General features: G+C 37.2%; 1 protein-coding gene across 1 annotated transcript in view; it reads left to right on the top strand.

The window, feature by feature from the left end:
• negr1 (neuronal growth regulator 1) overlaps positions 1-26,296 on the top strand; it is a gene marked incomplete at both ends in the record, with an annotated part of 159,391 nt that overhangs the window by 87,029 nt on the left and 46,066 nt on the right. The window contains 2 exons of the mRNA XM_079245459.1: positions 12,657-12,788; positions 25,095-25,215. Of these exons, the coding sequence (XP_079101585.1) occupies positions 12,657-12,788; positions 25,095-25,215 (253 nt within the window). The remainder of the gene's footprint in view (positions 1-12,656; positions 12,789-25,094; positions 25,216-26,296) is intronic.

Below are 26,296 nucleotides of genomic sequence, written 5' to 3'. Positions count from 1 at the left end.
CTGATACTTAAGCAACTTTTTCTTCCATTATTTCCTTTTTGTCTTTTTTTGGAGGCAAAAGGTGACGAGTTAGGCAGTGCATTTCCTACATGAAATATCGAAGACAGGAGCCACGTTTAACACCTTCAAATTGCAGCTATTGCTGACTGAAGTGGTGCTTGATGGGTACAAGGTTTAACATGTCTGTAACATTAAAAGAACAGTGGAAAAAAATCTTACAGTAACAACTTGTTTGAAATGTTTTATTCCTGTTTTTATTGTGAAGTTAAAGCTAACTTTCTGGAAATGTATCAGTTTATTAGTATGGGATATTATAACATAATTTCCTGTTGCTTTAAGACTTAGAGAATCTAAGATTAAGTAGAATCTCCAAGTGTGTCTGTGGGTGGGATGGTAGTTTTGACAGCACGATGTTGATGTGTACAGTCGACAAAGAAAATATTAAAAACTAATAAACCCACCTTCTATAAAATCAATGGTGTGAATCTCAACATCTAGACGTCACCAAGAGATCATTTTACTTTTTTTTTTTTTTATTAATACTAATGCAGTATAAACCCACTAAACCTTCTGTCTAATGTTTTGGCCTGTGCTCAATAATTGCATACCTATAATGAAAACTGTACATTTACATAACTCCAAGGTCTATTTGGAGTCACAATAAAAGAAACTTTTGTAAAATTTGCTAAGCTGTGGTCAGTTATTGAAGATATTATATGTGTAACTGGTAAAGAATAAGTGTAGATGTACCCCAGCACTAATGGAAAAAAATGAACTTGCCTAAATAAATGATAACAAAAAAAAGCTCTAAACTTCTATGAAATTACTGTCAGATATGACTATCATGTCTGCAAAGGCCATCGCTGATAAAGCAAACCAGAATGAAAAAATTACAGAGGTTTTATACAGGCTGTTCCATTTTTGCACAGTTTGCCACTATCTGTTCTCAAAGTCCCTCATGGGGAGTATACCACAGGGTACATCAGGTTTTTAAAGTGGAACTATTATGTGCATTTCAGGCTAATTTTTTTTTTTATTTCTGAGACCAGAAGGGTTGGGATTGATTAAGTTATTGTCACAAATCCGTAGGCTGTCAGATCAGCCTGTGGGCAAAACGAGTGGATTGAGACTCTTCCGCATTAAGCCCCGCCTCCCACCACTGCACTACATCAGGAGCGCGCACCGCAACTGCTTTCGCCGTCATTGTAACATCTCATAAACAGAAGGATTAGGCTAATATGAACTCAATAAGAAAAACAAAATACAATGTCAACACATAGCATACAGCCCTACATGTTGGAACCTGAATCAGACCCTGAAAACGAAGTGGAAAACAGCAACCCACAGCAACAAATGCAGCAGGATGTCTCTCTTTGGTAAACTCACCAGCCATCGTTGGAAATAACTTTATCCGATGTTTTCCACCTGCCTGATGCATTTGTACATGCCCTTGTTAACCAGTAGAAGGTAACCAATCACCGAACCTTATCCCCCGGGATGTCACAAGGATTTCAAAGTAGAAAAAAATTCTCTAAAACGGCACGTTTTTTGTCGCCATGGAAACCGAACAGAGAGAGTGCTGTAATTCAAACTCAAACTCAAACATGCATTTAGGTGATAAAAAACAGTGCCGTTCAAATGTCTGATGAGGATTCAACACTGTAACACTGTAGAAAGCTCAGAAAACTTGAAATACCATATTAGGACCCCTTTAAGGTTAACGGTGAGAAGATATGTGTAAGTAATATATTATTAAAAAAAAAAAGAAAAAAGTTTTATATATGTATATGTATGTGTATATATATATATATATATATATATATATATGTATATGTATATATATATATATGTACACATATATGTGTATATATATATATATATATATATATATATATATATATATATATATATATATATATATGTATATATATATATATATATATATATGTATATATATATATATATATATATATATATATATATATATATATGTATATATATATATATATGTATATGTATATATGTATATATATGTACACATATATGTGTATATATATATATATATATATATATATATATATATATATATATATATGTACACATATATGTGTATATATATATATATATATATATATATATATGTACACATATATGTGTATATATATATATATATATATATATATATATATATATATATATATATATATATATATATATATATATATATATATATATATATAATCAATGTTGGCCACCAAGTTTTCTAGATGGATGTCCATATTGTGCAGGAAATTTGTTTTTCTTTGTGAGAACATTTGTTTTTCTCTTACAGTCTGAGTCAGTCAGTGGCAAAATAAACAAATGACAAATGTTTATGAGAACCAACTTATCTTTAAATATCCTGCCTGGTATTACTTTCACCTGGTAGTCCATAAACTGGGAGAACAAAGCATTGTATTGTCACAGTATTACACAATAGTGCACAGACTTGGATAGCACTTTATTTTAAAAAATAAGACTCAGTACTTATACCAAGAATGGTGCTTGATAATAGATACTACTGTCTTTACTTATATTAAAAAAAAAAAAAAACATAAGGAAAAAACATTGACTTTTTAAAATAAATGCATTGTTTCAAAGCTCTACTGACTGTGTCCTCACTGCAGAGCAAAAATGACCAAATTAAAACAGAAAACATCAACCACTAATTACTGTCCTTATTGAGATAAGTGTTCTTTTCTTCTCAATACTTGAAAACAGATCAAGTCAGTATTTAAAAACAAACAAGTTAATTAAGTTGTTCTCGTTTTTAAAATGTTTAAATGTTTTTAAAAACACTTTGACAATTCCAAATTAGGATTTTTGACAAGACATTTTACATAATAATATAGATGCTGAATGTGAGGTTTGAAAAACCAGAATCTTCCTGAGGACTGAGTTTCTGGTGCATGTCTTTGGACAGTGGAGGAGTCCACGGCAGCACCTGCTGCTCTTTGAGATGAGAAGACCATGCTTTCATGTCTGTCTCCAGAAAGATCAGAAAATGTGGCTGAGTTTGAAAAAGAATTGCTTGATGGGTCTGAAAACTTGCTAAATATGGTGAATAAAGTTGGCAATACTGCATGACTACCTCAACTTCTTCTTGTTGTTGTCTCATTGGTGGTGGGCAAAAACACTGTAAACAATGGGTCCAAAAAGTAAATGTTGTAGGACGAAGTTCTGCCCTCAGCAGTGCCTGTTAAAAAGGGGTAGAGGCAGCTGGTCTTTCTTTGTGAACACAGCAGAGCTAATATGGCCTTTATGTATCTTTATGATGTCTAACTAAACTCTAAATGTTACTGTCAATCATTATCTGAGAATGATTTGTTTTAAACACTGACACTACTCAGCTATAACATCCGACTGTTAGAGTCACCAACTTAAAATGTGTTTGTCAGCGTAGAAAGTGTCTGGCTAAATATGTTGAACAAACACTTGCAGTGAGGTACTTCTACGGGTCACAGAGGTGGAAGTACATCCAGTCAGACATGACTGAAGGCTTCTTTGGTCAACTTGCACTGTCTGGATTTTAGCAACATCAGATTGACAGTCAGGGAGCAACAAAACGGTAATGTATCAAGGCAGACTAACAGCCTATTTTTTTCAGACAAGCCCTCCACACAGCGTGATTCTACCCCTACATCTGGCCCACACCTTGAGTTAGGGCCAGAAGGCAGCAGTGTACAATGTAGCAGTGTGGGTTGTTCTCAGTTTTCAAGAGTTAAAAGGATAAATTGATGTAGAAAATGCTGCTGTATGCTATAATGGATTCTTCAGCAATGGCTGCCCTATCTGTGTATTGCAGGCCTGGAAGAAGCATACCCTCAGCTCCTCTACACAATGTGGGAAATTGCTTACCGCAACAGCATTTAGCCAGGCATTGGCATTGAATACGGAATTAACCTTGCTATGATTTCTTTAATTTGCCCGGCGTGACATCTCCCTGAGGTGAGAGGGGTCTCAGTCACTTTCTCAAATATCTCTCAGTAGACTCTCACACACAATTCATGTTTGGTCTCTTGGTGGTTTTGCATTACTTCTACCAAAAGAAGAGCTTCTTTTCTTTTCTTTTTTTCTTTGTACACAATGTTAATGTGGATTTAGTTGAATGTCAGGGTTGAACATGCAACATATTATACTTTCCTAACTATATATCAGGGATGGGTTCTTGTTTAATGGCTTCGGTAACCTTTGCAAAGCCCCCATCCTGCTGTAATCGATAGGAATACCATTTCCAGCCGGAGAAAGATGATGCAACTGAATCCTGCATGGAAATGATATACTAGATTTCATTTGTTGAAAAAAACTGTGGCCTGACTTTTTTTTTTTTTTTTTTTTTTTTTTTTTTTAAGGAACCAGTCTTTCCATTTCAGAAGGATCTGTTCTTATAAATTTGTTCAAATGCAAGATCACATCTACTTAGGAAGAAGCTCAATCATAAGATGAATGTTAGAGCTCAAAACCTGCTACACCATAGGCTTATTTGGAAGCAAGAACAGAAACACAGAGCACTTGGACACAATATTGTGTCCAAGTGCAGACTGGAAAACACAAACCATCATTGTACCTGCCTGCAATTCACTTCCTACTCACTGTATTCTTGTTAATTGGTCAATACTTGTCGTTGTTGCCAGAAAAAGATGGCTGTAGCCAAATTTGGGTTTATTTCTGATTTACTTCATTCATCCACTCATATATGATACTATTATTGCAACAATTAATCATTTACCTCTTCCACCCAACTGGACAATGTGTTGTAGAACTCCCATTAGTGAAGGAATTTATGGAGTAATTACAGCAGAATAATCATTACTGTTGGGTCTGCAGGGCTTTTACTATAAATCTGATCAAAGCAAATTACTTGAATAAATTGTTTGATTTGTTGTATTATACAATTGTTGTATAAAGCTGTTCTCTTTTGAATAGAACTGTTTAAAGCAGGGGTCTTTGATGCTGGTCCTCGTAAGGTGCCTTCCTGCAGGTTTTAGTGTTTCCCTGCTGTGACACACCTGACCCAAATCAATGGGTCATTACCAGGCAGGTGCAGAAGTTGACAACAAGTTGCTGGAAAACCTTTTCACTTGAATCAAGTGGGTTGTGCTGGGGAAACACTAAAGGTCGGTAGCTCACGTGGACTGGTTTAAACACACCATTTTCCTTTTCTTTTATTATTTTGTCAACCTGAAACACGTCTCTATGCAGCTCATAGAAAATGAGAAAAAGGAGCCAGAGTGAACCAAAACTAATGTAAGGATGAATAGCAAAGTGAAATGTCGGATGTAAGTTTCCATTGGTTGAACTGAGAGCCTCTGTGACACAAGAGTCATGACTGTTCTCACCTGCTTCTGATGACTGAGCCATTTTTATTGGATTTACCATGTACAGGAGACTAAATGGGCTTTTCTTCACAGCAGACACATTGATATATGTTGATTTTAGAATTGTCTTTTGTCCTTAAAAGCATACTGGTCCTGTGTGACATTTGTGAAAATCTACCTCATTCATTCTCTCTCTGGTATCACTTTAATTACTTTCTCTTGATTAATTAGAAGACTCCTAACAGCAGCAGTGCTCACATCATATTGAGAGTTCCCAGGTAATAAAAGAGAGGTCATGTTACAGAGGAGCTTAACACAGAGGCTACTCTACAAAGATCGTCAGTAATTTCTGAATAGATGTTTTTTGATAAATGATTTCTGAGGTTTGGTGAAAGCTGCCAGGCCCTTGCAGTTGCAAGACAGCCAGTCCTCCATGCCATACTGGTACTAAGCCATCATTAAATTCATTAGGTACATCTGCACTTAACTTGTCATGCCCGGCCATACTATCTGCCAAGTTAAAGAAAACACTGCTAAGCTGCTTCACAGTCTGACATTATGTCTCATGCAAACTGTGAACTTTTCCTTTATGTTCTCATCCCCTGAGCTTTCTGTCTTCTCTCTGCTCTATATCTGCATTGTTTAGTGACAAAGAACACACTTTGCATTTATACGGTGTCAACAATGGATGCGATGCTGAGTTCCCATTTTTAAAAGAGGTTAGCTGGAGGTCCTAGTAAGAGAAAAACTGAAGAAGGGGAAAGATTTAGCAGAGATTTTCTTTTATATCCTGCAGTCACTCATTGATAGGTGAACCATTTTTTACCCATTTACCTAATAACCTGATGCAAATTAATTAAATCTATGTTAAGGTGAGAAATGTACCCCCTCCCCAGCTGAGGTGTGAAACAGTGACCTGGTTGCTGTGAGGCTGCGGGGGTAAGCAGGGTGTATGGGGCAAAAAAGTGGTCTGAGAATTTAGTACGTGACTGGCCCACTCAGGGACCTTGGTGGCAGATAATGGAGCCAGATGATGAAGGTGGATGATGCTACTTGATAACGTGGTGGGTGTTGGTGCTGGATGAGGGATGTGGATGCTGAACAAATGTGTTCATATATGTGAAAGACAAAAAAATACACATGTAAAAATAATGAAGGGATACTGACATAATTATACCTGATACCTTAATAAGAATTAATATAAGTTTTTATTGTTACTTAAAAAAGTCTACAATAGTTGCTTCATAGTGTGATGAATGGTGCATGTGTAATTCACTCTCATAATGATCAAAATATAATAATTTATATGTTACCACTTTGTTGAAGTAGCAATTTGGAAAATTGCAGTTTAACCCTTCATCGGGCTAATGACCCAGTTGATCACTACAATGGACATATAAATGCCTCTGAAAGCTAGTTCATAAAATCAGAACCACACCAGTTCTCCACACCAGTCATCAAAGATCAGGCTACATCCCAGCTACTTCTCTGAACTTTGTATTTAGTAAAAACAAACAAACAAAAAAAAACAATAAGTACTGACCACTAACTACTGTATAACTTGTGTTTTTTTAGAAAAAGAAATATCCAAGTTTTAAAGTCTTGTATCAAATTAACACTCATTTCTATGGTTGGAAATTTCAAAGAGTGCCCCATCATGGGTTAACTGGTAAGTAAACACAGGTTAAAATGTTGATGCGGTTGATTCTCACAGTGGTGTCTTAATCATTGCTTTACAGAATATCACAGTAGCTCAGTGACTTTGAAGGAGAGTTAGCGTTTATCAGCCGTAATTTTTACAGCAACGATTTGTCTAATGGTCTCATTCAGACCCAATTCTCCTCACTGGCAAAGTTTCTCCTCCCAGTGGAAAAACATTTATTGTGTCTTCAGCATTTCATTCTGCTATTTGGCAAATGGAGTTCGCAGCAATAAGAATATTTGGCCTCGTGGGTCAATGCTTTTGATTTTATTGCTCTAGTAAAAGACACAAGTGTACACAATGGATTTCCACATCCTGTATCATAATTTCCTACTGAAATGAAATACAGTCGAGCTGCATATTAAGGGCAGTGTTTAGGTCAACCATTTACTGGAATTATTTAGTGTATGTCAGAGATGGGGGCTGGTCAACAGAGGGACTGTGAGTGTCTGCTGTTCTTTTACAGTACATGAAGTATAAAAAATAAAGTTTAGTAGCATCTATCATAGTACTTAAAAAAATAAAGATATAAAAGTAGTAACCCCAACTCTGCTGCACATGTGCTAATATTAACCACTGATCACTCAACAAGCCAAAGAGCAACCACTAATTGCTCATAATAATCCATAAAGGGTGTACTTGCTATATTCAAGCAGTCATTAAAATGAACATAACCGCTTTGAGTTGTTTTATGCAGTCAACATGAGCAGTAATAACACACTTAACAGCTAACGTACAATTAAGCATTCCACTTTCTTTCTGTGATCAGTGGTTAAACACATGTTCAGTGGTTTGTAATTTAAAAGCACACAGATACTAAGAACAGCTGTTAAACAACATGTGAGGATGTTTTTTGTAGGTTTTTCTTTTTTTTCTATGTCCGTTTCATTTAAAACTATTGCCAATGAGAATTCAGGTGTTAACCAGTGTCATCGCCTGCCTTCTTTAGGAAAGTGCGTTTGCATCTGTAAAACCTTAAGTTACCTCGGAGGACATGTTAACTGAGTTTCTTTTGCAGCCGTTTTTTGTCAATGGTGAATTTTTAACAGTTGTGCCCATTTCTGGCCCTTATCAGTCATAGTAGAAATAAGTATACCACTAACACATGAAAAATTTACTCATATACAGTATATTAATTATTTAAAAGAAAATATTGCGTTGGGCTCTGGACATTAAAACAAGAATATACAAAAACCAACAACAAAAAACAACACAAAATACAAATCATTATAAATAATTCAAAGTCCATAAACTGGCAGAAATGTTAAATGCAAAGATTTGTAAACAGTCACATCACAGCAGTTCTTTTCAGCATGTCACTGGAAATTACACACATTGCGGTTCTTGCTGTTCATCAGACGACATTGTTGTCTTCAATCTGTACCACATGTAGGCTCTGTGTAATTCATTTGACAATACACGTTCTCAAAAAATACTGACTTTAATTTATCTTCAGGTACACATTTTGTGTAAATTTACCTTTTCTTCAGACAGTCTTTAAACAGTCCCCATTACACAAGAAATTGGTTTCTTGTTAAGCATCCTTCATGCAGCTCCAGCTAGTTGTGTGCTTTAGTTGACTTGGAGGTCAGAATGCAGATCAGGGAATTAGCAGGCATGTTTAAGGGTCGAAGTTGGTTCTAGTGAATCTGACTTTGCCATGAATATCAAAAGTAAGTGCTTGTTGCATTTCCGCACCAGAAGTCCAACATAAATATGAAGAAATATTGAAATGCCTCAAGTATCTGCGACCGTGAAACTGCCATCTGATGGTCAAAATTTACTGCAAAACAGCAAACTTGTATTCACAGAAGAGTCAACGAAACAATATGAAATGAAAATAAATAAATGACAACACTTATGACCATCTGTAAACACATAAAAGGGTGATATTACCTATGCCTGAGTGAAATATTATATTAAAATGTAAAACCTGGCCATCTTGGATATAATTTTTATGCAGTTTTGCTAAAATGACAGACTAATTTCCTAATCCAATTAGTCTGATTCTAAATTTAATATGGAGACAAACAGTTTGCAACTAAATCCGTTGACCTGACTGAATTTTACACTCATAAGCATGTGTCAGCATCTTTGACCTTGTCAGTAATGTATGCAAAAAAAAAAAATCATAAAAAAACGGACATGGACAAATCAAAGTAAAACAGAAAACTCATGTTGCGTCAACATTGGGCTCATCTGCAGTCACACTTCTCAAGATATAACACAGAACACTGTAAAGATTTTGAAAAAAAGTGGAAATACATAATTTTTAAACATCGTTTTCTTTCATCGTGCCACTTCATACACTTCATTGAAAATGCAAATACATTTCTTTCTTCCATGTTAAAGTTTAAAAACGATGGCTGTATCATAGGAAAACATTTAAAAAACCTCAAATTTACAGTTTTTTTCACTGTTATGGTACTGTAGCTTAACAAGAGACCTACTTGTTCATCCATTCATTCATTCATTCATTTTCCTAACCGCTTAATCCAATTCAGGGTCGTGGCGAAGCTGGAGCCTCTCCCAGCAGTCTTTGGGTGAAAAGCAGGGTACACCCTGGACAGCTCGCCAGTCCATCGCAGGGGACCTACTTGTTCAGTGTAATAGATTGATATCCGATCCTTATGGCTCCCTCAAATGCTCCCTTATAAAGATTACAGAACATTTTTGAGCAGCTTTTTTTAATTTTTTATCTTATGCTGTGTTTTGTATTACATGCTTGAAATAGTGTAGTATGAATGACTCAAAATCTGTTGCACATGATACAGAAGAAGAATTGCTTTATTACCACATGCATGTGAGCTTTGCACAAATTTGTGTTGCTTTTATTTTTTCCTCATCAAACTTGTGCTGGACCGTTCGGTTGCTCTATTGACTCACTAGGCTGCACATCTCCTCCCACATCCACAGGGATTTAGTTTTTAAAAAAAAGTCTTCGCCCACTGAAAAGGCTTCCTAAGTGGTCCAAAGCCCAGCCGTGTGCCATGAAAAACCAAGCAATTTGTGTTATTTTTCCATTCCTTTGCTCTTTTTGGTTTATTAGCACATGACCACTTCCACTGCCTGTTTGGGGATCAGTTTTTCAAACATTTTCTGTCTTCTGCTGCTGTTTGTGTTGCCACCAAAATCTTGGCCAAGACTCTTGGACTCAAGTGTGAGAAGATACAGGGAAGGTCTTTTTCAGCCAGGCCTTCATATTTTATTTTTCTTTTCTTTTTTTGAAATGGTAGTTAGATAAAACACCACAAGGGCTGGAGAATGAGAGGAGACGTTTTGTAGGAATGCAGCTTTCTCCGATGGAAGATTGTCCATATAGAAGGAAAGTATTTCAACTCTTGAAGCATGACTCTGTCCCCCTTTTTTTATGAGATATTGCTGAGTCAGTGTGAGCTCTCTGTGGCTCTTTGAACAGTATGTTGAGCTTGGTTTTGCTTGATTATGCACTCTGTTTGATCCTCATGCTCTCCAAATCTGGCCATGCATCTTTTATCCCAAACTTCCATTACCACCCCTGAAAACTTGTGTATAAATAGATTTCACACTGTGTGTCACTGAGCTGGAAATTAATTGTGGTCTAGGGAGAATCTGCCACAGTCTCTGTTAAACTACACAGTGCTGCCTGCTGAGATCCTTTACACACATACACACACAAACAGAGAGAGAGAGAAGTAATGTATTAATGAATATAATGAACAAAGAATAATGTCCAATATGATCTTTTATTTTCCACCGATATCGCCTGTTACTATTGATGACTTGATGATTGATCTCCAATTACCTTATTGGGTGACACTGCATAGGCTCAGCTCAATCTGCAAAGGTGACAACCATCTTGTTGCCATTTTAAACATATTAAAACTAATAATTATTATAAAAGGTTGTTAACAAGACTTATTGTCTATGGAATCAAGTAAAACTGAAAAATAGAAAACAATTTTTTTTTCACATTACAATGTGATGCATTCATGAATTTTTGTTCTGTATGAACTTTAGATATATTCTGAAGTTTCATGAAACAGAGAAGGCTCCCATTCTCACATTTAAAAACATGAGACATGGTGTGTTTGATAAATGACTGAAATAATTCATTGACTGGAAAAATAGTGGGCAATTTATTTTCTATCCATCAAATAATCAAATTTTCATTGTAGCTCTAATATTAAATAATACAATAAGTGGCATACTCTCATCAGACTTCATTTACATTCTTTTGTTCTGGAAAAAGCTGTCTCAGAGCCATCATCTGCTTTCCAGCTTCTGTTGTTCTAGCTTTGAACAGCGAATATGCATGGAAACCCTGCTGCCATCAGTGTTGGTGTATATGTGTGTTTGTGAATTGGTCAGTAGTAAAACATTTTTTATGTATTTTTTATGTAAGAATTTAGATGAAAAAGTGTCATAAAACATAACATTCAAATTCTCCTTAGTGTATATATACATATATATATATATATATATATATATATATATATATATATATATATATATATATATATATATATATATATAAATGTATATATTACAAGTATCAGAATGATTAAAATATGGTACCAAAGACACCAAGTTGTTACGGAGCTCTCACATGTGTGGCAATGTAATCTATGCATCTAGAAGTCATGCACTGACAAACCTTTTAATGTTTTTTAGAATTCAAACTTTGATTAAGTGAAGCCATGTCTTTAATGTATTAAATATTTTTTTAGTTAATTGTAATTAACACATTCAAGTCCTGAATCTAAGATATCTTTAGATATACATATGTTTGTGTGTGGATATATTTTCAAAATGATGTATTATTCTCAGCTGTATTATTTTTGTCTATCTTGGAACTTTCATTAAATGGAATATATGAAGCCATCTTTAGCATGTCTGTGGTTGTCTTGTTCCAAGCAAAAATAAGTTTGTCATGTTGTTGTAGACAACAATCAGTTGCTTACACATTGATAAGCCCTACTACACACCACTCTGTATCTCCCTATTTTAGTCATTGAAATCCTTTTTGGAAAATATGCAACCTGAGCTTTTCTCTATCAGGTGAGACCATCTTAGTATATTTTAATTCTCTCCTAATTGGATCTTTCAGTGTGCATGCTTGTGTGGCTGTGCCATCTTTGTATTGGACTGTGCTCTTGTCAACTTGCCAGTCACGGCGTTTCCTTGCTCCTGCCTTCGGCACCACCAGCAACTCTAAAGCACTGACATTTGCATTGAGCCATCAAATCTGCCTGTCTTCCAGGAGGTAGCTGAAACTGCATGCTTTGGAGAAGAACAAATGATGAGCAAATGACTGGGAATACACCATTATTCCCTGCCTCCATATCAATATAAATAGATCAATGCACTGCTGATCCACTGCTATTTTAGAATGCAAGAAAGGTAATCAGGAGTTCAATACAATGCTTAATTGTATTGCATCTTCCACTAAGGCTTAAACTTGAAAGCTGTTTACCACAAATGAGCTTTCCCCTCACTAAGCATAGGCTACAGAAAGCCCTGTGGTATAGATTGTGTATGCATTTGTTTTTGTGTGTTATGTTTGTTTTATACGTAGACATAATGTGAGCACTTTGTTTCCACTTTTCTATTTTCAGCCAGGAAGTATGAAAGTGGGGAATATCTTAACATCACCGGCATCACGAGGGACCAGGCTGGAGACTACGAATGCAGCGCTTTAAATGACATTGCCTCTCCTGACACCAAAACAGTAAAAGTCACAGTCAACTGTAAGTATTGCACAGTGTCCTTGCAACATATAAAAGAGAGAATGGCAGCCTGCAGTGATACCAACACCACATCCCTGATGGTGCACTTTAAGTATGCTCCAAAAAAGTAAAAAACCAGAGTTTGAAGTTTCTTAATATTTAATGTGAGAATTCCCTTTTTGTCTGTGCATGTAGGTGATTAATTCCTGCAAAGGAAAGGTCTGACTGTTCTAAGCACCATTCCATTATGCAAGTAATGAGTCTTTCAAAAAATGTGAGGAGACCATAATGAGGAACCAGGGCATTAATGAATGATACTGGGCTCTAGCTGTCCTGTTCGCATGGAATCCACCACCTGTAAGAAGGAACAGGAGTTGATGCTTGGTAATTATCATCTTTCCTTCTCTGTTCAAAAGTACTTCTTTACCTCACTGTTATTCTTGAACGTTCTTTCAAGAAGCCCCGTTGTTTGATTATTCCTTCTGCAGAGCTGGTCAGCCAATCAGCAAGAGAACAGGGGAGGAGGAAAGTGATTGAATGATGGCCATTCCTGGCCCACTCACTGAGCTGTATTATGAAAACTAATAATAAAAGTTTTCTAATTCAACTTTTAAGAAACTGGGTTGTTGGATTTCATAAACAATTTTAACAACTTAATGATTTTTGAGTTTGTGTTTAGAAATTTATGTTGCGTGTTTCCACCCATCTTTGCTGAGGCTGTGCTCATTTTGGCCTCATTACAAAAGTATTGTAGCCATTATTTCTGTCTAATTCCTGGCTCTAATGAGCTGGACCTGAGTGAAGTTTTAGAGGCCAGTTATTTATAGCTCTATATAGATGTGGGTTCAAGGATGAGAAGTGCTTTGACAACTGGCAGTGTCTCTATGCTTCAGAACAAAGGAGATATTCTCAGCGGTTGATAAAGCATGTCCTAGTGAGATGCTGAATTTTAAAGCAAGACAGCAGGGGTTTGTCAGTTTAGTATCCAAACTGAGTCAATTGATTAAGAAGACTTCCTTTTGCTGTCAGATATAAAAAACACCCTGTTACTTGAGCAACGGAGCGGTACCTGGACTTGGAGAGTGCTGTGGTTGGTCAAGTGTTCAAGCAGTATTTTCCAGCTGGCCTGAGTTATTTGTAGCTGACAATGCTACAGACTTGTCCCTGACCCTCTTTCTTGTTATCGATCTGTACCTTAGAAAAGAAGAACACAGATAACTTTTGTTGAATTTAGTAATTTTATAAATTGTTTTTTTTTGTTGACCCTCCGTGGTTTTTGTGTGGAATACAAGAATTTGGCGCAACATATATTAAATCAGCTTAGCAAAATGAGCTAAATGAAAACTTATTTCTGCATTTTTATTGGCTAGCTCCATCCTGGATACGCTGTATATGTGATGTGTAAAGCAGACAGCTTGTTATACAGCGTTGTCAACAGCAGAAGTGAGACGCTGAAAGAAGACTTCAAAATGTGATTTTAGATACCACAGTCAGTTCTGAATCATTACCCCACCAGTGTTTGTTTCAATAATTAAGTGACACAGTGTTCTGTAAGGTCAATGGTAATGTACTTTTTGAAAAGATCCAATGGCTCTTAAAAGGCTTTTGTGAAAATGAGAGTAAAGGAAATTATCACAATACCTGAAGCAGCATGCGGTTCTTCAATTCATCAGGAAATATTAACACAGATGGTGATCGTGCACATGATTTTGTCAAATAAATCAGGTATAAAAACAGCTATTCCTGGCACGAGATCTTTGCAGTTTTGTGATATATGCAATAGTGCTTTTTAACACCTGTCAGTGACTGTTAGCGTGAGTTATTCTGTTATTGCAGCTATTAAGCAATTGAAGGGCTACACAATGAAAAGACGTGAGTAACAAGGCAGTAACATAACTAAATATCAACAGTACTTTCTGGCTATACAGTGCAAAAATTGTTGCTAAATGGTAATTGGTGACACGGTCAGGTGACAGAATACATGAATTAAAGTTATCCATTGAAGCAATTGACTTGCCCCAGCAGGCAAAATTTGAGCCAGCTGGTAGCCGCTCTTCACTGGCTCCTATGAATCCTGGTGCTGTACTCACTGTGAAGTAAAAAAGAGAAGCGTTTGGGTCATATCTTCATCTGTTGTGCATCATCTCTGCTCTGCTGTCACACATTAGACTGCATTCACCAGGCGTGCAATAGCATGGGGTCTTGATGAGAGCCAAACTCTGAATCTGAAAAGATGATGTTTCTCATGGAAAGTTTAACAAGAGAGACTGATTACACAGCAAGGCACAAAAAATGAACTTTTATTTAAAAAAAAAAAAAAAAAAAGAAAGAGAGAAAGTATAATATTACAGTATTTTAACCCATACAATGACTCTGCTAGGCTGAAAAAAATGCTCTTAGCTTTGTAAAGGTTCCCTAGAGAGATTGTATTTTATACTCTGTCAGTCAACAGCGTGAAATGTGCTGTTTAAAAGACTTCCAGATAGATAACCTTTCTATCGTGTAATGAAAGAACATGAAGTCTTTCTCTTCCTTATGTAAAGGTCTGCCTGTATTTTCAAGTTGAATGATGTGAGTGGCCATTCTAATGTGCACTGACCCCCCTTTCACTATAGCATTAGCATTGATCCACTGTTTTTCTTGCTAATAGCAGTTCAATGAAATTAGGTTATACAGATCAATTAGTCATGTCTGCACTATTTCCCTTTTATCATTTTAATAAGACTGAGTGACACTGACATTTCATGGGTTAAGAGTTTAATTAAATATGTGCAAACAAGTTCCTTCAAAACACTTTTTTTTAAGCTAAGGGTACAGTTAACCTCTGGGCTAATTTCAGATTAAGCCCACTAATTAAAATAAGCAAACCAAAGTAATGAAAATAAAATTAAGTCCTAGCATATTTGCAGTTTTAATAACACCAGGGTACTAAGCCAGCCATTTGGCTTTCTATGATATTATGAGTTTAGAGACAGAAGGTTTAAGACATTGCCACTGTTCAAGTGTAAAGTCTAGTACATGTTACCTCAGCTTGAGTTTCTCTGAAGCTGAAAAGACCTCTGATTAAGTTACTGGCCCGAGTGGGCCTTCTTGCCTTTATACTTCCGGTGATAAATGAATGCCGACTGAATACTTTTATCAGCTAAACCTGAACGATGGCAGTCATCCAGAAGGTCGCACCAGAATCAGATTGGCTGAGGGGCCCTGCTTGGCGAAAGGATATTTCAGCTGTGATTTTACCCAATGCAATTTGATCTCCGACCTACTTTTCAAATTTACATATTCATCTTCACTGCAGGTGGCTACCGTTATTGGCTGAAATTCTTGCTGCACAGTGTGACTCAAAAGCATAAATATCACTTCTAGGTGACTGAGTCTGAGGGATGAATGAGAAGGAAACTACCATGCAACACCTCCGCCTGAGATGAAAAGCCGGCGCTTAATTAATTAATGAAGCCACCTAGCTGCACAATGAAGGCGTCCATCTCTGCAGATAAAACAATAACAGCAAATTGTTCCGGCTTCAAGATGAAAAATCAAAGGTTTTTGACCCTGCTTTGAAATTTACAAAGCTCTTCCCCTCAGTATGTAGTCGTCTGCCTTCAGCAAGATGGGATTTAACAGTCTGCCCAAACGTTACTCACAGCATGAAGAAACCCAGACAACTGACAGTTTTACTGCCTGTTATACTCTTGTCATAGTTTCAGATGTTACACATCAAGTCGGAAACCACACCAGATGTTCGGATTCTCTTCATACATTCAGGTAGTGAAGACAAAGCCGCCACAAGTCAGTTTTCATGAAATAAAAGTCACATGAAGACAGATTAGCTAATGCCATGTTAACTTCACAGATGTTTGCATTATTGATGCAGGATCGGCTATCTTTCTCTCTTTGTTTATGTCGACGCAAATGTTTCGGTAACGTCAAAGTTAATTTCTTTGAAAGTTTGCAGGTTTCAAGCACCTCTCATTAAAATTTCACAACTGCTCAGCCTGTGCCAGAGTTTTTCTTCGTTGTAATCTTATCTGTTTTATCCATGCTATTGTCATATATAGTGAAAGAGCCTGGATGATTTTGTCCCTTCCTATTGCAATTTAAGTAGTGGTTCAAACCAGGGCAGACATTTCTCTCTTTAACCTTTTTTTCTTCCCTTTCATGGCTCAGTTTTGCTTGGCTTGTAAAGTAAAACTGTGCCCTGTGTGTTACAGAGTGTGCCAGCCATTTGTACGCCTCCTTCCTCATCCAGCACCCTGCAGCTGTGATTTCTACTCACATATTCACCATGGCTGCGTTTATAATAATGGGAGCATTTTTTTCCCCTTCTGTTTTCAGTAATTGGCCAACAAAACCATGATCATTTTAATTAATGATGAGCATGCACATTAGATCTGCTCGAAGCAATTACAGCTATAGTATTGATAGATTTCAAAACATAATTGAAATGCATACGCATACTACAAATACTTCTTATTCTTAACATCACCTTGGCTTTTGTTTGCTTCTATCCTTCCTTTCCTTCTGATACCCCAGTCATCCGGGGCTGTTTGGGATTCAGGTCCTGCTCTGGTAAGATACACCCACAACATGCTCCTCTTACTCGGCTGACAGAGTTGTTCTGGGGGAGTCATGACCATCTCCGATAAATAAGCAGCAAAACCTGTTTGCTTGACACGACCATCCAATATTACAATGTCACGTAATGATGACAAAGTAAACAACCATTAGTAGAGAGGTGGTATGTTTGCACAGTATTTCACCAGCAGCCCTCACAGACAGTTAAAGCTGTGAAGCTGTTCATTTCCTTATGGCGGAATGAATGGCTTACATGCTGTCTGTGTCCGGGCTGAGTGCGGTGATAGGTTTTCAGGTTGGATCAAAGGTAGAAGATATGCTCATTGCACAGCTCAATGAAATCTGGTATTGCAAGTGTTTTAAAATGAGGTACAAAGTCTCCCTTGAGAATTCGTCGACAGCGTGAAGTATCCATTGAAATACTTTGGCTTACCATTCAAAAGAGAAGGTTTCCTAGAATTGGATTCTGATCCGATCCTAAGTAGAGTTGAAGCCAGTACCCTCAGGCTGTTTGGATGTAAATCTATCTCTCTACATCTCTCCAAAGCTTGAGTCGTGATTGCTATTTGAATTCCTTACTGGATGAAGGGCATGAACAAATGATCTTATGTAGAGTTATTGTTTAGCAAGTGTCACTTCAGAATACCTTGTTACTCTTTTCTTTTCTTAGCCTGCAATTTTATTCACATCAAGTTATATTTTTGATGTCTTGAATAACACTCCTGCACCATGCTCTGTAGCATAGGGCTGCACAATTAATCAGATTTTGATTGTGATCATAATTTTGGTGGCCACAATTTGATAAACCTGATTGTCAACGATATTTACATTCAAACCGCAAGCTCTGCTGCATCCGTCTCTGATCACTCAGGTTCTCAACCAGTTGTCTGCCAACCACCAGGGGGCGAACGTGTGCTTAAGGCTTAATTAAGCTGCATAAATACCAAGTGTGCGCACCTTTTACCACCAGCCAGTAAAGAATTGTTGGATTGATTGGGCATTTGAGGTGGGTGTGGTTAACACAGAAAAGCATGAAGGTGTAAGAGGCCGCTTCTGCATTTTTTCTGTTGTAGGCGAAACGGATTATTTTGATTAAATAGCTGTTTGAGGTGGTAAAAAATACAAACATTTTTAAAGCATGTGGCATTAAAATACACGAACCACGCCGCGGAACCTGCCCTGCTGCGGATGAAGTTCTCGTTAAATATGAAATAACCAGCTTCATTGCAGAACAATCAGACATTGCCGCCCGCATTGATCCCTCCCAGCATCAGACGAAGCTTCTCATGGAGGATGTAACAAGCTTGAGACTGATGAGAGCAAGTCATGTCGAGAATGGAATATACAGCTGCATCAAAACACTGGATAAGGAATATGAGATCCCTTCGTGTAATTGTTCATCCAAAGGGGCGTTACCTGCACTGTATGAAAAATGTTGAGGAAATAGAGAGGGAGCGATATATATATATATATATATATATATATATATATATATATATATAGATATATATATATATATATATAGATATATATATATAATATATGTGTACACCAAAACATCTGAGTGGTTGGTGTGCATTTGAGGAGATTGGTGAGGATTTGTGTGTCTTAAACCTTTTAGTTTTAAATACTGACAATAGATTGAATCCGTGCTGTCGACCCACACAGTCCAGCACACTAAGACGGTTATTTATATGCCTTGTATAAAAAAGAAAGAACACAATGTTCCCTCACTGTTCTGAATAGAAATCTTAATGAATTAATAAATCCTGGCAGTAGAACCATTCCTGACTGACAAAAAAGCAGGACAATGAAGCCCACAGATGGCAGTGTGGAACAGTGTCTCTGTGTGTAAGCTGACGAGTCACGCACTGATGAGCCCATTTCTTAATTGCAATGAAAACTCATTTTCAAATCTGGCTCAAGAGGTAGGGTTATTAATTGATCTTTTAATTAAAAAGCTTGCGTTCTCTGGCTCCTCTAGGCAAACAATAGTATATAGCTAAATAAATCATATAGTCTTGAAGCGCCCCAATTCATCATCAATAGTTGCAAGTAGATTCCTTTAAGGCGTGCAGCTCAGCAGAGCCCTGCACATTAAGATGGGTTGCTTTCTGAACAAAACACTGCGTTAATGTCAAATGGGGAGAAGGTTGCACTTTTTATTTAACACATTTGTGTCTGTCCAACTTGTAAACACATGCAGAGCATAATCTTTGTTTTGTTGACAAGCTCTGGTTAATGCAGACGCAGTGGAAGTCATTTTCTGATTGACCCACATCTGGCCATTTGTCACCTTCCAGGGCCTCATAGTGCTCATTTTTCTGCCATACTCATGCTATTCCTGGACCCAACCCCTAACCCCCATCTGGTAGAGTCACCACGACTCACAGCATGATTTACAGCACTACCACAGCATTCTCTACACACTAAATTACCTGGATTATTGGACCTTCATGATTTTTACGGCACTACTTTGCATTCCTCTCAAATCCTACTGGTGGATTGTGCAATATATGATGATATAAGACATGCCAGCAAGTTGAAATTGGAATTATTGGATTTGACTAGATTTTATGGCTGTGATCTGTCTTAACAGATTCTAGTGCCAAGATCCAAATTGGAAGGACTTGATATTATTGATATGTATATAAAACTACAGCATTCTAGACCACCTGCAAAACTATGAAGGATCTTTTTACTCTATTCCAAGTGCTGCACCAAATGAAATGCTATTTTTTTTTTTAAATCTGCTCATTTGCAGAAAAACTATTCTAGTTGGTCTTTAAATGAAATCAGACAATGATGGAGTTGGAATCAGAATTTCTCTTTATGGTAAATTTCACTTCTGAGAAGTATAACCTGTTCTGCTGAAGTTGTATGTTGCTCAGCAGGACTTTTTATGTTACTAACCAACGATCGAAGGCAGTAATGGTCAGTGCAAATGTTCATCTTACTGTTTGATTTTAAATTGCTCGACCTATATACAAAACATGCAAAGTTGAAATATTAAAGTTAGATATCTGACTTCGTATAATGACTTTTAGTGATACAAACAAACAGATGAAACTCAGATGTATAGTTCACTAGCAGCTAATATGCCTTTCCTGGATTGTAAAATCTACCTTAGGTCAAAGTGGAGTGTTTCTAGGGTCACTGACAAGTAGAACTTTCCAAATATATATTGCAGTACATTGTTTTTCTTGATAGCTGTGGGTAAGACTAACCTGCTTGCCAGAATTGATCCAACTTCCTGTAGAAAGAGTAAAACAAATAACAATAAGAAGGAAATTTTTGGAGTGACATGTGTGTAGCGGAATATGCCTCTACGAATTATTAATTTATTAATTACCTCGGAGCACCACTCATCACTTTTAATTAACCTAAGATTCAGGCGGATGAGACACCTGAAATACTCTCCATTCAATAAACAGTCTCAATTTAAAGGAGTAAGTTCTAAGAATGAATGAACCAGAAATTGTGCATTCAGAAATTATGACAAGAACGGATGAATTGATTATACATATTTATTACAATGATGATAAACAACACAGTAGAAGAAACCAAACAGTAAAAAGAAGTTATTAATGTGACGGGTTAATGGATATGTCTGCATGGGTTTTCAATTCTGACATTAATAAGGAACGCTGAAATTAATAAAATGAGATGGAGCAGGAAGAAACTGGTGGGAATTAAGCAAATAAATCGGGAGGATTATCTTACTTAAATCTTTGATAAGAACGTGTTCAATAATTCTAAATTTGGATAAGAATTCAAATTTAATTATTTAATTAGAATTTGATGTACTGGTTTGGGACATCACAAATGTCAGAGCACTATCAGATCCTATTTGGACGCTGTTTGTCCGGAGTGTGGGTCAAAGCGGGTGGTTGATTCCCTATTCGGCGCGTTTCCAGGGGATTGGATCCCTGGAGCGTCAGGAGGAGTACGTCTACGTAGCTACTCTGGGCTTCTGGGTCCATTCAGCGGAGTTCCAAAGCGGCGTGATGATGATCCAGGTAGTCCCAAAAATAGGTAGTTCCAGATTTTACGTGTAAAGATGCAGTGGAAAAAGTTGGAGCTACGGTTCTAGTTAATTACTGATCTCAGGAAAAATAACTGGTTACAAGTAAACACTTGTTGTACTTTCTCCCGTTCGGAAGAACGGAGAGGTAAAAGGCTTATAATGAAATAACTAAAAAGAAAAGAAGGCGAAAGCTGGAAAAAGAAAAGACTAAACAGAAGACAAAAGCTGAGGAGAAAAAGATTAAAAGCTGAGAGGAAGACAAAAACCGAGGAAGTCAGGCTGCCAGTGTAATTTAAACAGACCCGCCTTTCGAACTTCCAGCCAATCATGAGTTGCTTCTGTCAGAGGCTGACCAACCTTATCCAATCAGGTCAGCTCTAGTTCCTTCCCTCTGCATCTCATTAATGTGAACATGATACTCAAATTTCTTTACTTTGTTTGACTCCAATACACATCAAATCACATTCTTTCAGAGTTATGCAGACTCCTCGTTTGCTGGGGAAGGAAAGCATTAACTTATAGTATTACTTTCACACATGAAAAGATTGGCTACATGTAATTTTATTAAAGGTGGATTAATTACTTTTCATGACTTGTCCTCATCGGGCAATAAATTCTAAAAAGGGAAAACTCACATTTTATTCATTCACATTGGTAGCTTAAGAGAGGTCTGAAGCTTGGAAAACACAATCAACAATTATTTAATGCAATGTTTATGATTAATATGCGTGTGTGATCAGTTCAAAGAATTAAATCACATATCAAGATAAAATAATGGAAAAGAAGAAATTCAATCAAAACAATTAACCAAAGTCATTTAGACTAAGTTAAATCGGTTCCTTGAATTGGGGAAAGAAATTTGAATTTCTTTCCAGTCTCCTTCTCAGTCAGGGGAGGGGGTTGTTCTGGCGCCATGAAGTCTGGTACTTTGATGAAAGGTGTCATTTTTGACAAGAACCAGGGTTTGGTCAGATGCGACTCTCGGCATCTCCCGACCTGCAACTATAAATTGTTAGATGTTCTACTCCCTTTGGTTGACACGGCTGCATTCTGTAGAGAGAAAAGGGTGTAAATCTCTTGGTGTCGTCCTCCCTTGGGTCAAATGGTCACCTTCTCGTCCTGTGTGGACCAGTCTTACTGCATAGAAAGAAATGACAACTATTGTTTAATCCAGTTCGAATGTCTTTTAATTCTGGAAGGCCAAGATCACTACATGTGAAAAGTACATTGTTTGTTTGGCGAAACAGCCAGTCGAGTTGGTCAGAAATCAGACAGACCACATCAAAATGAAACACAATATCTACATGAAAGATGCACATTTATAGAGATAATTTGCCAGTGGTGTAATGTTCCCACTTAGAACAAAAAAAAAGGCTCCTGCTCTAATTTTGAGGTTTCAAGTATTGACACACCTGCCTGGGCCACCATGTCCACTGTCCTAGTAACTATACAGGATGACAGCGAGGTCACCCTGATGCTTTCAAAGGCTTCAAATAATCAATGCCTCAGCACAATGACACCAATAGAGGATTACGAGTACTCAGTAAGCCGCACTCGATCGGCATACCACATTGATTTTGTCACACTTGTTATTGGCGTATATTTCTGTGCTGTAGAGTACTGTTGCAATATTCTCTCCTTGCTCCCTTCGTTTTCTATTAAATGCTGCACAGCTCCTCCATAGCAGACAATGTGGAATGCTCAACACTAATGTTACTGTCTCTAATTCCTTACTAGACTTCTTCATTGGAGCAATCAAATGTATTTTTGCAGGGAAAAAAAGAGAAAAAAATGACAGATTGTGGTCTAATGATGGTTGCATTTTAAGCAGATAAATATTTAAGGTAATTTGTATAGTTTGAACAGATCTGTAAAGTTTTTGATTCAGAAAATTGTGAAGACACAAGCACACACACTAGCACAGCATGCACAGACATCTATTCAAGGTCTACTGATACCCCCCCTCCCACTCTTCCCAGCTTGATATCCAACATTTCATACAGTGATAAATGAACAGGAAAAGCTCGAGCATAACCCGTTGCTCGATTCACTATCTCAAGTCCTTCGTATTATTCAGCTGAGCCAAAAAAGAGGGAAATTTAAGTATAATTGGCACCAGTATGCAAGGACAGAAAATAATCATACACTAGTGATATGAATGTGCTCATGATGATGCAAGGGAAGGCTGGTCGAAAGGCATTCATCATTGCAAAGCACACTGTCACCTCACTGTGTGTTTCTTACATGATCATATGCCACATGTGAAAAACATGTACTTCTTTTAATCTTACACAGTTCTGTTGCATCCCACATCATCTATCTATGTTTTCACTCACAGATTGACTGAAAGACTTTTCACACACTTGTCCCACTCTTTACTCCTAATTAAGACTAAACGGTATCATATGGAAGCATACGGTTTAATTTAGTTGGAATATACCTCTCAGCTATCACTGTAAACTGTGTTGAACTATGATTTGTTTCAGTTTGGAGAATTTGATGGCGGTAAATTGTTTGTGGTTGTTTTAGGAAGCTGCTGCAACCCATACTGAGATCATCTGTAAGGAGCATCTCAAAATGCAATTGAAAGTAAAGGCTTGCAGGCACTTGGCCAACAGTTTCCGGTGGATAAAGCTCTGACTGACAGGTCGTTCTGAAAGGCTCATTGTCAGGCTTATATAAAGTCTCCGTCTCACTGTCAAACGTGGCCGAATAATTTATTTCTAAATGAAAGAATGACCATGAGGGTGTGAACTTTTTCCATGCATCATATGCTTTTAATCAAAAACAGCATGAATGACACAAACTAATTTTGCTAGTATTGTGTGTGTGTGGGTGGGTGTTCTGATCACTTTTACTGTTTGTCAGAATTTGGCAAACCATGCCAAGTTTACACAATAAACAGTGTCAGATTGAGCTCTGTGTGTCATAATGATTGGCCCTCCTGTTTCCCTGCCTCGGATGGAACACAGAAAGGCAGGAAATCAGTCCAAACATTCATTTAGTTGCATGAGGATTAGAGCTACTTGCGTTAAAAACTGCTTGTCCTCATTTTGTTGAAGAGGTCACTTCATTGTGTTTACCCACCACAGATGAAGAACTGCTGTTACGATTGTGAGTTAATATTGGAAAAAATGACCAATGAAACATTTCTATTCTTTTGTCTGACAATTTTACTAAATAGTTTAATTAAAAAAAGACTTTTCTTTCTATATACCATCAATATATTAGTTTCTTTCAAGCTATTGTCACAGGAAACAGGGTAAATACTTAAGTAATGAAGGACTAGGTTGCTGTGGAAACTGTCCATATGCAAAGCTGCCTTCATGACATTGGCAAAGAGATTTACACCACATTTCAGCCCATGAAAGGAAGCTCATTTTGCATTCAAAGAACCTTCCTCTACCAGTCAGTCTTTGAACTTCCATTAAGCTATTTATCACTGTGCCATGCAATTCATTTCATTCTCCTAACAGTGAGGACGGGTGCCCTCTCCCCCTTCCTACTCAGCCTCTGTGGACCCTGTGTGTTGTGTTTACTCCATGTAATGTGTGCACTGACCAGAATGTCAGAGACTGTCAAGTTCAACAACCCCCCTTCACACAGCTCTGCATTTGAGTATCACTTTAACATCATTCTTATCCTTTTGCTCAAGACAGTGCAGAATTTCCCTTCTGTGGCTTGTGGCTTTCGCTTAGATTTCCGGTGTCTTTTCTTTTCTCCAGTTGCCCCAGCGATCCATGAGATGAAGAGCCATGGAGTTGGTTTGGGACGCACAGCTCTGCTGCGATGCGAGGCTGCTGCTGTTCCTCCTCCAACATTCGAGTGGTACAAGGGGGAGAAAAGGTGAGTCTCACCTGGCTGTTTGCTATCTTCTGTGATACAGTGAGTATAATGCATCATCCTTCCTATGTCTACTGAACATTGGGAGGATGACGCTGAACAACGTCACAACACCAACATGGTTCAGTGTCAGCTGGAGTGTTGTGTAACATTTCATGTCATCCAACAGATACTTTTTCCAAAAACTCCTTGAGGTAAATTGTCTGACCTGTTTGTATTTTTTGTGTATGTATTATTCAACTCTTCAAAAACACGAGCGTTTGTTCTACTCCCTGTGAAGACAGAACTCCTCGTGTTCCGCATAATTTTGATGACCCAATTATAGAATCAAAACCATAACATTAAATATTTTTCCTTGTTTGTCTTCCAAACAGTCATCAAACAATGTTGACTACAAAGCGACAAATCATGGTAATCTGCTTTGTTTTGATTCAGAGACATCGCAGATGGCACCGTAAACACTGAGGGTCACATTAGCTTCAGAAGATATTCACAAAAAACACAGAGCTCTCATTTAAATCTTGTTATCCACTAAACCCGAAACTTACCCACGTTTGGCTTTTTGTTGGTTTTAATTTTAGGCTCCATCTACTAAAATGTGAGCGTATACATTGTGCTCCCTTGTGTCATCCTGCTTAGCTTTTAGTTTTCACCATAAATTTCAACAGAGAACTAAACGTAACCCTCTGAGCCTTGTGCATATTTCTTTTAGACCTCTGCCCTAAAGTTGCTCTCTGCATCTCTTCAACCACATGTTCAATTTGAATACTTTTGAATTCATAATACATGGAACACGTGAGATTTATTGAGACATTTCAGATTGTAATTTTAAAAGTAAAAACATATCACCATAATATTAAAACTGACTTTTCTTGTTAATGTTCTTTTTTTCTGTACATTTTTGTGTTTTGTGTCTGTTGGTTCACATTTATGACTTCTGATACAGAGAGCTAATGTCACCTCTCTTCCTCCTGTTACAAGTCAACAGACCCTGACAAAAAGGCAAATGCAGAGCAAATTCCTGCTAATTTTTATGAAAAATGCCGTTTTACTGAAGTTTGTAGGGCAGGTCGAGTACTGAAAT

Source organism: Telmatherina bonti (genome assembly GCF_933228915.1).
Source record: "Telmatherina bonti genome assembly, chromosome: 8".
NCBI lineage: Eukaryota > Metazoa > Chordata > Actinopteri > Atheriniformes > Telmatherinidae > Telmatherina > Telmatherina bonti.
This window is presented reverse-complemented; position numbering and strand designations above follow the sequence as displayed.